The sequence below is a fragment of the Physeter macrocephalus genome, chromosome 5, assembly GCF_002837175.3.
Source record: "Physeter macrocephalus isolate SW-GA chromosome 5, ASM283717v5, whole genome shotgun sequence".
NCBI classification, from domain to species: domain Eukaryota; kingdom Metazoa; phylum Chordata; class Mammalia; order Artiodactyla; family Physeteridae; genus Physeter; species Physeter macrocephalus.
In genome coordinates this window covers 25,459,045-25,470,766 of record NC_041218.1, presented here as the reverse complement: position 1 = coordinate 25,470,766, position 11,722 = coordinate 25,459,045, and the positions used below count along the sequence as shown (strand labels likewise).

At 39.7% G+C, this 11,722-nt stretch overlaps 1 protein-coding gene across 2 annotated transcripts in view; it reads right to left on the bottom strand.

Moving 5' to 3' along the window:
• The window catches only part of GRM8 (glutamate metabotropic receptor 8), a 773,539-nt gene that overhangs the window by 99,513 nt on the left and 662,304 nt on the right, over positions 1-11,722 (bottom strand). For both annotated transcript variants that reach the window (XM_024129289.1, XM_055084852.1), the window contains exon 8: positions 8,266-9,201. In XM_024129289.1, the coding sequence (XP_023985057.1) occupies positions 8,266-9,201 (936 nt within the window). The remainder of the gene's footprint in view (positions 1-8,265; positions 9,202-11,722) is intronic.

Genomic DNA, 11,722 nt, shown 5'->3' with positions numbered 1-11,722 from the left:
TCTTTTTGAATTATGGTTTTCTCAGGGTATATGCCCAGTAGTGGGATTGCTGGGTCGTATGGTAGTTCTATTTGTACTTTTTTAAGGAACCTCCATACTGTTCTCCATAGTGGCTGTATCAATTTACATTCCCACCAACAGTGCAAGAGTGTTCCCTTTTCTCCACACCTTCTCCAGCACTTATTGTTTGTAGATTTTTTGATGATGGCCATTCTGACTGGTGTGAGATGATATCTCATTGTAGTTTTGATTTGCATTTAAGCTGACTGTTGAGACCTACTGCTCAGAAAAAAAAGATTCCTTTCAAAATATTACTGCTCATTGACTATAAACCTGGTCACCCAAGAGCACTGATGGAGATGTACAATGAGATTAATGTTATTTTCTTACCTGCTAACACAACATCCATTCTGCAGCCCATGAATCAAGGAGTAATTTCGACTTTCAAGTCTTATTATTTAAGAAATATATTTCATAAGGCTATAGCTGCCATAGATTATGATTCCTCTGATGGATCTGGAAAAAGTAAATTGAAAACTTTCTGAAAAGGATTCACCATTCTAGATGCCATTGAGAACAGTCATGATTCATGGGAATAGGTCAAAATATCAGCATTAACAGGAGTGTGGAAGAAGTGGATTCCAACTCTCATGGATGACTTGGGGTGGGAGTTCAAGACTGCAGTGGAGGAAGTAACTGAAGATGTGATGGAAATGGCAAGAGCAGTAAAATTAGAAGTGGAGCCTGAAGAGATGAATGAATTGCTACAATCCTGTGTTAAAACTTTAATGGCCGAGGGGTTGCTTCTTATGGATGAGCAAAGAAAGTGGTTTCTTGAGATGAAATCTACTCCTGGTGAAGATGCTATGCAGATTTTCGAAATGACAACAAAAGATTTAGAATACTGCATAACCTTAATTGATAAAGCAGCAGCAGGGTTTGAGAAGATTGACTCCGATTTTGAAATAAGTTCTACCCCGAGTTAAAAGCTATCAAACAGCATTGAAAGGAAGAGTGAATCAATGAGGCAAACTTCACTGCTTTCTTATTTTAAGAAATTTCCACAGCTCCACCCCAACCTTCAGCAGCCATCACCCTGATCAGCCAGCAGCAATGAAAATCAAGGCAAGACCTTCTACCAGAGAAAAGATATGATTCTCTGAAGGCTCCAGATGATAGCATTTTTTAGCAATAAAGTATTTTAAATTAAATAATGTACATTTTTTTTAGATACAATGCTATTGCACAGTTAATAGACTACAGTGTAGTATAAACATAAATTTTATTCACCCTGGGAAACCAAAAAATCTCTGTGACTCACGTTGTTTTATTTGCTTTATCGTGGGGTTCTGGAACCAAACCCGCAATATTTCCGAGCTATGTCTATAATGACCCTCTCTCTCTGTCTGTCTCCCTCCCTCCCTCCCTTTCTCTCCTTCTGTCATCCCCCTTTTCTTCCCTTATTTTCTTTTCCTTTTCTTTCCTTCTTCTTTTCGTTTCATTATCACCTTAGCGGCAATCGATATATATGTTTGTGCCAGCCCATATCTTGAACCAGAAGCCAGACTAAGTATTTTTTATATTTATTTTAATGATGCAAATAAATCTGCTTTGCACTCATTTAAAATAGCCTGGAATTTATCCTAATATTTGGTTAAATATTTCTCTACACTTTGAGATGGGTGGTACTAATCCATGTGATACTGTATTTAGAGATTGAAAAAAAATTTCCCAACCTAAAAATGTATATATGGTTATAGCCAAAAGGAACTATTTGCTTGCAATCTGCTCTTCCTGGCACCCTGTGTGCTCCATGAGATATAAGCAGCTACTGAATCATGGAAAATGCAACTTGAAGTTACATAAGTAAATTAGTCACTGTGTTCTGTACTATGAACAGTCTGGGATGTCATTAAAGTTCTGCCTATATAGAAAAAAAATAAGTCTATTTGTATGGTATTCCTGCTAAACATTTTGAAATAAATTCATGGTCACTATGTCTCAGAAGATATTTTCATTTTGGTCTTAATCAAATCTAGTTCTACAGCATTTCAAAGATATTAAGAAAGCCAAACCATTTTAGTGAGATATGTGAACTCTAGGAGTCAATTCCCAGGTTGACTATCTAAATTGTCTCATTGATTAATGTATTGTAACTTGGGTATAGAAAATTCAAATCCTTTGTAAATTCAATTTCAATTAAAGAGAGAGAGAGAAATGTGTAAATACCACAATCTCACCAAATGTTTCAATTAAGTATCCCCAGGCCACAGAGCTTCATCTGAGCCCCCCAAAAGTGGGATCATGGAATCTAAGCAAGGTTCATGGAGCAAATATTTCTTTGTGCTGTCCAGTTAGATAGGCATCCCCCCAAAGGGTTGCCCTAAATGTGTAAGTTGTTAATATTCTGCAGCAGTCATATGTAGCACAAAGGGAAAAAAGTAATAAGCCTGGCTAAGGCAGCCTTCTCTAGAAGAGCTACTTAACAGACTTGCCTACATTGTGCCCTAGAATCTCCTTAATTTCATTTTCTTCTATACCTTCACAAGCATATTATTTTTACTGAGTGCATAAATGGGATCCTATAAATGTTTTCTTTTCCAGTTTTCTTTTTTTTTTCCTTTTTTTATTTTGTTTTTCCTTCCAGAGTTGATTGTAACAGGCTGGTATGATTAATTTTGCCTGGACACAATCCACCATAATACCTGAAATAGTTCTGTAACCTGGGATTCCTTTAAAGGAATCAGCTTCAAATGACTGTAAGTGAACAAGGAAAGAAAACACTATAAGGTTTACAACAATTACAGACACACGTGATGGTTACTGATCATTGTTTCCATTTCCCTCCTTTCCACAGAAATGGAGAAAAGTTAGGAGACAGTTATGGTTGGTCTGATCTCTTCTGAAAATTACTTCCATTGCTATCTAGGTTATATTGACACTCTTACCGCAGGTTTTCAGGCTGTTCTTTTCTTATCTGGACTATTCCTTAAAGCAGGGATTTTATTATTGTTTTCAGAACTACCTCTCACAACTCTTGTTAGAGTTATTCAACTTTTCAATTTTAACCCAAGTATTTCAGCAACTGCTTTCTGATGACACTTTCCTCTCTTCTAGTATTTTCTGCTAAGCATATGGAGGCAGTTACATACTGCCTCAGGAACAACACTCTCTTCTCTTTCTACCTAGTCCCTGCAGATTCTTGTCTCCATCTTTAACTTTTGTCATCTTGTGTGCTCTACCCTCAGGCAAGCCCCTGTGTTTGAGAAAACATGGCTGGTTGGGATGCTCCACAGACGGCTGGAGAAACGGATGCAATTATCTGGATAATTTTAAAAGCATTCGATCATTAAACAAATATTTTTGGAGAACCCATTCCGGGCACGGTTTTATGCTAGGTGTCAAGGAGATGATGGTGAGGGAAATAAAATAAGATCCCTGCCCTTGCCTATTATGTGCTAAACATGTCTCATGACTCATAGCATGTAACTCTCAGCAAAACTACCATGAGGTATCTATTAATACAAAAATACAGCATAATGAGACGAGAGGATTTTTTAAGTCAATCGTCTTCCTGCCCTTTCCTAGATGGCATGAACTCAAGTCTGCTTTAGTTTGTGAATAGGGCTGGGCACAGATGGCAGGCAAATGCTTTATGCTGCTTTATATCTGAGTTTGCATTCCCCAGGGAATGTATTTCTATCTGCACAAATTTAGCCTCTTAACTGAATTTTCTCAGCTAGTTTAGCAGAGCTGCAGGATTTGAACCCACATCCTCCCACTCCAGAGCTTATGCTCTTCCTCACTCCACTCATTCACCTTATAATTGACAGAGTAAAAGAATAAGGGAGATACTTTTGACATGGCAAAGCATCTGGAAAATAGCATCAATTCTCCTTTGTTTTGTGTATTTTAGACAGAACTAAGGACAGCTATTAGAATTCCTTTTCATATTTCTCCTTAAATATTTAGCAGTCCTATATCAGAATAAGTGATACTGACAAAATTTTTAAAAAGAAATGTATTTGGCCCATCATTCAAAGGAGAAGACTTATTTTTCAGGAAAAAAAAGTTGCAATGGGGATCACAATATGACGACTATATAAGGTTACCATTATGCCATACTCTAACTTAAATAATAAGCATTTTTATTATTATAGTATGTCATTATTGTGCAAGGGACTCTATTTACTCATTCAATAGGTATTTATTGAGAATGTACTACATGAAAGTTTCTATGTTAAGAGATGCATTCATTCGGATATATATCAGACAAACACGGCTTACCCTCCATGAACTGATAAAGGATGACATTTGAAGGTGAGAGGAGGTGAGTGTAGTAGAGGGAGGGGTCTAAGATAACTCTAGGTTTTTGATTTAAGCTACTAAATAGAGGCTGCACGACTTATCCAGAAGGTGAAAGAAGAAAGGCTGGTTTGGGACATATGGGGTGCTTGACATTTTGGAGTTTTATTTTCTTTTCCGTTTTGAGGGTGTTTTGTTTTGTTTCCATCCTATGCTCTGGTTGAAGCACTATGCTCCTTGGAGCTTGGCAGTGTCATAACCTTTGTCTGATTATCTAGTCTTTATGAACCCAATTAGAGATGGTAAGATATGTATTTAAGAGATTTCTGCCATCCTAACAGCCCCTAACCATCCCTGAGGATTCTCTTCCTGACTATTACATTAATTATATTTTAATTTTTTGTCTTTTCAACCCAACTATGAAAGTTTGAGTTGGTCCCTGTCTGTGCCGCAGTGTGTCTGCCCTTCCTTCACACCACGTTTTTATAGGAAAAAAGAAAGTGCATTTAAACTATGATTTAGTAAAATGCCGCAGTAGATATAAAGCTAATAAATGATGTCATTAAAATCTATTGGAAAAAACACGATTCATCTTGATTTTGAAATCTGAAAAAAAAAGAATGTGGGAAAATTAAATGGTGTTTTATCATTGGATGAAGACATACTTTGGAGAGCTGTCCGTCCTCATGAATGCTACAAATGTCCCTTTATAACTTGATTTTACTCAGAGGTGTTCTAAAACATCTGTCTAAATTATTCAACTAATTTTACTTTTTAGTCCTACTTCTCTTGTAATTTCAGAGACCTGTGTGGCTAGATGGGTTTTTTTTTTTCTTGTAGACATGACTCCATGAAACATGATTAAATGCATACTGGAAGAAATTTTGCTCTTCCATGTTAATAAACTCTATGTCACTGATGCATAGTTACAGGACGCATAGTTCTTTTCTTCGCTTTCTTATCTCACACCTGACTCCTCACCATCTCGCCCTGCCCTTGAGCCTGATCTTCTCCTGCCCTGGAGCCTGGCACTTGCTGGTGATGACAAGCATCAGGTAGCATCAGCTGGGAGACAGGCTGAGCCTTTGTACAAGGAAGGCTCGGGGATACTGACTGACATGGTTCAATAATTAGCACAATGCTGGACACAATGCTCAATAAGGATCTGCTGAATTAATGGCTGTGTGTGTGCCCCCCGACTGTTGCAAACACTTCAAGCTGATAACGTGGGGTTAACTGGCTGAGCATTATAAAGGAGAATGGAGAACTGACCAGCTCTTTGGTCCTCCAAAGTCAATAAAACTTAGAGAAAGCCTGCCTTTAGAGATATAAAAGTTTTATTCACTTTTAATATCTGTGTCAATAATTTTAGCAACGTGAGAAAATAAACACTCTCAAACATTCTGTGTATTGTTTTGAGTAATTAAAGATACTCTGACAGAGAATAGCAGGAAGCAAATTTTAACGTGAAGTGTTAGGATGACACAGAAGTGTATTACACAAAATACTTCAGTAGCAAATCTTAGCTACTTATCAGATAATAGCTCTTGATGTAGAGCTGGTCTAAATTCAGCAACTCCAAGCCTAACTACATAATTTGAGCACTTTCCAATGTTCTGAAAATTCCTAGAATTAGTGTTTCTTCTTGATTTCTTCACTCATTTCCACATTCAATCATATCATGAATACAAATAAATTCCAATTAACATATTTTATAAATTTGTCTTACAGTGTGCTTCTCTGACTTACTTTGATTGCACAAAGCTAAAAAAGAAAAAAGAATTCTGGCTAGCGTTCAGTCATCTCTCTGGAGGCATTGATAGATCCACACCGATAAGTATGTACATACACGCCAGGTTTTCAGATGGATGTACAGCTCCCACAGGCCCAGCACTGGGCAGCCTCCAGCCCTGGCTTATTCATGTGTCCATTTCATCCTGAAACTCTTACTGTCTCCATCACTGCTCCTCAGGGGACAGCTGCAACTCTGCAGAGTTCTTGATCTGAGAGACAATGGTCTTTTTTTTTTTTTTCAGTTACCTTAAAAAAAAACTTACTATGATGCATGTTTGCATTACTGTGAAGGCGTCCAATAGCTTGATGTAGGACCACGATTTTATTTATTCTAAAAATTTCTTCTAAAAATTGAGTCCCTGAAAGAGTTCCCTGCATAGAAATAACGTCTTATTAGCACTTATATTTGCTCCGCCAGATCCCTGAAGTCGCAATATGAAAGGTAAGAGTAGACTGTCTTTTATAAAATGTAAAGGAAGGGAAAACAAAAGAAAAGGGAGTTAGATATCAGAACTCAGGAGATTTTGTTTGGTTAAATATTTGTTGCCCACAAGAAAACAAAATAAACTTCCTATGGCCCTCTCTAGGTAAAACAATATGTTAAAAAAGACAGTTCTAGGTTCAAACCCAAATACAAGTACCAGATAGGTTGATGTTATCAATAATTCACATAATGTGGCCATTTCTAGACACTGAAAAACAATATTTTTCCCTGACTAGTCCAACTAACCATGTCAAAACAGACCTAATAAACTTTGAGTGACGCATCCCTTCCTAAGTTAAATTTACAAGTCTGATCCTAATAAATTCCCATCTGTGTATGTCAAGATATAATGTTTTCTAGTTGTTAAGTTTCGTGTCCCAAACTGTCTTACTTTACTTTCCCGCCATGAGCATGGTCCTACGTAAAATATTCGTGGGCTTTCATCAGGCCATTCAAGTCAAGAAAGGTCACAGGTCTGGAACCCATGGCAAGTTTGCTCTATTCAGCAGCAGGTTTGCCGAAGTACTTTTTTGGCTTTCAAAGTTGAAGACCACATTGATCGAGTAAGGGATGAATGCTCATACGAATGAGCTCTCCCTGCCCTTGTTGAGTATTTTTTCCTCTGGATTAGTTGGAATTTTAAGAGTCATGTGAGACCTTACTTGGAATGTTAGAACCTAAGGAATATAATTCCACCACCCCCCGCCGCCCCGATGTTCTGACTTCCTCACGACTGCTGGTGATGGAGGATGGAATAATCTTTACATCCTCACTCTGAGAGAAGAACTTTCTCATATGCACATTAGGGCTGAAGAGCTATCCTTTTAGAATGGTAGCATTTGCCTTTGTTTTTCAAACCGGTTGTGTCTCCATCACACCACCCAAACCTCGGAAGTCATGTTTAACGTTAGTTCTCTGCTTTTCTGTACACAGACATACATACATCCAGTTCAGCATGTATTTCCTTTCACACACAGATGTTCTTTACATGCAGTGTTTTGTGTGGCGAAGTTAATGGAAGATTAGTAACAAAAGAAAATTATTTCAGGAAATTCAATTGATCTTCAACTTCTCAAAAAATATAAACTGCATTATATAATCGCCCATTGCTGCTTCTTTCATCCCTCACCACCATCCTCCACATATGGAAAAATAGTAAGAACGGGGGCTAAAGAGAAATAGTACGACGGTTCAGATTGAATTAAGCCACTTAGTTTTTGCTGTTGCAGTTCGCTTCTGTGACTAAAACCATCATAATTATTAAGGAATAGCTTTTTCTGAGAGTAACATTAGAACCGGCAAAGGAGGCATTTGTCACGCACTGAGAAACCTCTGGAATAGCTCACCCCTGTGAATCATGTCTGCCCTTTCTCCCTTCCTCCTTTAACGTGTGGAAAAGAACAGTTATGTTAGTCGATAACAGAACTGGGAAAAGGGACCCAGAAAGTGATGTGAGCTCTGTCAATCTTCAACCTTGCCAAGGAGGACACATTAAAGTGTTTTTCAAGGAAAATCAGCCTTAGTCAACACATGTTCAGAGCAAAGTGACCTTGAATATATATATAAAACACGGAACCTTCTTGAGAGAATAAAAGTGAACCAAAAAGAAAGAAGGGAAAGCATCCTAAAGGAAGAAGTTAAATCCAGGAGAAGGGTTGGCAAATGCATTTCTTGCCACTTACCTTTTCTGCTGACTGGGCTGTACCAAAAAAGATGGGGATGAAAGCTAACCAAATGATGCAGGTGGTATACATGGTAAATCCAATAGGTTTGGCTTCATTGAAAGTCTCTGGAACTCCTCTTGTTTTAATGGCATAAACAGTACAAGTCACCATCAAGAGGATACTGTACCCTAGTGAGCAAATGAGCGAGAGATCAGAGATGTCACACTTGAGCACTCCCCTGGCATTCTCCGGGTCTAGAGTCCGCTGTTCTCCATAGTCAATGATGATGTGCGGTGGGTCCACAACAAACCAGACACACACTCCCAGGAGCTGGACGGAGATCAGGCTGAAGGTGATCACCAGCTGGGATGCTGGACTGATAAACTTGGGTGCTGTGACAGATTTCTTCCCCTGCTCAAATATTCGGTGGATTCGGTTTGTTTTGGTAAGAAGGGCTGCATAGCTGAAACACATGCCGAGTCCCAGGAAGATCCGTCGGAAGGAGCAGATGATTGTATCTGGTGCGGCAATCATTAAAAAGGTGATTGAATAACAGAGAAAAATCCCCGTTAGGAGCACGTAACTAAGTTCGCGTCCCGAAGCCCTCACAATAGGGGTGTCGTTATAGCGGACAAAGGTCACGATCACAAAGGTGGTGGCGATGATACCCAATATGGCAACGAACACAGGCACCACAGCCCAGGGAGAATGCCACTCGAGTTTGACGATGGGGATCGGCTGACAGCCTGTGCGGTTGATGTTTGGTCTCTGATCCAAAGGGCAGAGTTCACAGGAGAGCTCGTCCACCTGGTAGTTGTAACCTTCACAGCGCTCGCAGTGCCAGCAGCAAGGAACTCCTTTCACCGTTTTCTTCCTCTCCCCGGGCTTACAGGGCAGGCTGCAGACGGACGCCGGGTGAGCGTGTTCTCTATTGGCCCACTGCATGTCCTCCACCTGTGGGTATAAAATATTAATGAGCCTTCCATTTGTCCCCCATTTATAATATCCTAATCCCAGCCACAGGTTTGTAATAAGTCACTGAATGCTGACAGTACAGTTTACCATAATAAGAGCCCAGAGTTTCCTTCCCTGATATTGACTTTGTGAAAGTGCTAAATGATTGGGTCCAATAAACCATTCACATCATCAACTTGATGAGTGTCATTACATTCCATTTACCTCCTTGGTGTTGACCAATCTGACATCTGGAGAAAGATTTATTGGCCCAAACGGTTTTAAAACATAAAAAAAAAAAAAGTCCCATGGAAAAAAGTGTTAGAGCTAAGCTCAGCTATAAATGCCAGAATCCCTGAAACACTGGCTAGGCTATAAACACACATAGAAATGGTGATCCAAGTCTTTCCACCATATTTGGGGAAATTCAAATCTCACTGTGTCAGTTTTGAAAGGAAATGGCAAAACTAGCCACTTTAATCTCTGACACTCCTCATGTGTTCATGGTGATAACGATATTAATGTATATTTTTGCCTGTTTAAGCTTAAAATTCACTTATTCCCCCACTCTTGCATTTTCACATTGTGGAGAAGACCGTGCTGAGTGAGATAGCTTGATGGTTATGTTTTCCATTGAACAAAAGTAGGCTTAAAGCAGTGAAATAGGCACAAATGAGCGAGTTCCCCTGCTATGATCTCTCTCTGCTTCAGGGCCTTAAAGTTCCATCGTACTCTTTTGAATTAGATCACAGAATACCTCTATTAAAACAAACTTGTTATTTTAAGGGAATTTTGCCAGTCATCGACCTCTTTCCTTAAATTTGTTTACTAAAGGTTCTGGACCCGATTCCAATGTGAGGGGGCAAGGGAAGTGGGGTTTCCCACACCACGAAGCAATCCTTGGACACCAGCTGGGTGTCCTACAAGTCAAATCAGTTCTGACACTATCACATGGAAATAGCATCTGATCCCACAGAAAGCTAATAGGACAAACCAGAAATTATGGATCATAGGAGACAACTCATTATGAAAAGCTACTACTATATAAAAGATAAGCTCTATGAATGGAAGGATTTTGTTCACTGATGTGAACAAACAGTGATTGACACACAATTTGTCCTCAAATATTTGTTGAATTTGTAAGCAAGGAAGGACAGGAAGGGCACCCCTGAGGAAGAAGGAGTCAACTTGGAAGTACTGGCTTCTAGAAATAAAGTATAGCTCAAAGAGGCACAGAGAGGAGAGCTAAAGGAATGTTTAAAAAAATAAACAAAAAACTTATTTTCCCAAGACCAGCTCTATAAAAACCCAGAAGAAAAATTACCATATGCTGTGATAGTCTGGCTCCAAGATGGCCCCCAATAACTTTACCTCCTGGAACCATGCCCTCATGGAGTCCTCTCCCACTTTAAATAGGGCTGAATTATGTAAACAATAATATATTCCAGAAATGACTGCATGTGGTTTCTGAGGCTAGGTCATAAATGACATTTTAGCCTGTGCCTTGTTCTCTCTTGGACTGCTCACTCCTGGGAGAGAACCAGACTGTCATGAGAGCTCTCAAGCAGCCCTATGGAAAGGAACTGAGGCTTCCTGCCCACAATCAGCACCCACTTGCCATGCATGTGAGGGAGCCACCTAGACAGTGAATCGCCTGGCTCCAGTCAAGCCTTTAGATGACTGCAGCCCCAGCTGACACCTTGACCCCAACCTCATGAGAGACCCTGAGCCAGAACAACCCAGCTGAGCTGCTTCTGAATGTCCAATCTACAGGAACTGTGTGAGATGATAAGTGTTTTATTGTCGTAAGCTGCTAAATATGGAGTTATTTGTTACACAGCAGTAGAAAACTAATGCAGCTCAAATTAAGCTTACTTACCCATTCTGTGACCACCACCAGTATAGTAGTCTACTGAGAATCTACTGAGAAGGTAGTGACAACTATCTTATACCAAAAAAATGCCCCAAAGTGTCTAGTGTCAGCAATATTCTATCATCACTCTTAAGGTTGCCTCCCCTTTGGGAACTATGTGACTGAGATTGTTCTCATAAATAGATCTATTGCTAAAGGATGCTTTCCTTTCTTGAATGTGGGGTGAACAGTGGAGGGCAGAGAATTGTAGCCCCGAAGTTCAACACTTGCTGAGGGCTATCAGATCTCCCCCAGGTGGAGTAGACAATTCATGCATGTTTAATTTCAAATATCCTCCCTTGAGAAAGTAGATGGTACTTCATGTGTCCTAAGGGCACTCAAGACTATTAGCTCTACCTTGTCTCTTCACCACAAAGGAAAAGCAATCTATCATAACCCTGTTAATTTTCTATTAGGTTTTAATGATTTAGAAAAGTTATTTTATTTATGTATAAGATTCCATTAGGGCTTCCCTGGTGGCGCAGTGGTTGAGAGTCCGCCTGCCAATGCAGGGGATACGGGTTCGTGCCCCGGTCCGGGAGGATCCCACATGCCGCGGAGCGGCTGGGCCCGTGAGCCATGGCCGCTGAACCTGCGCGTCCGGAGCCT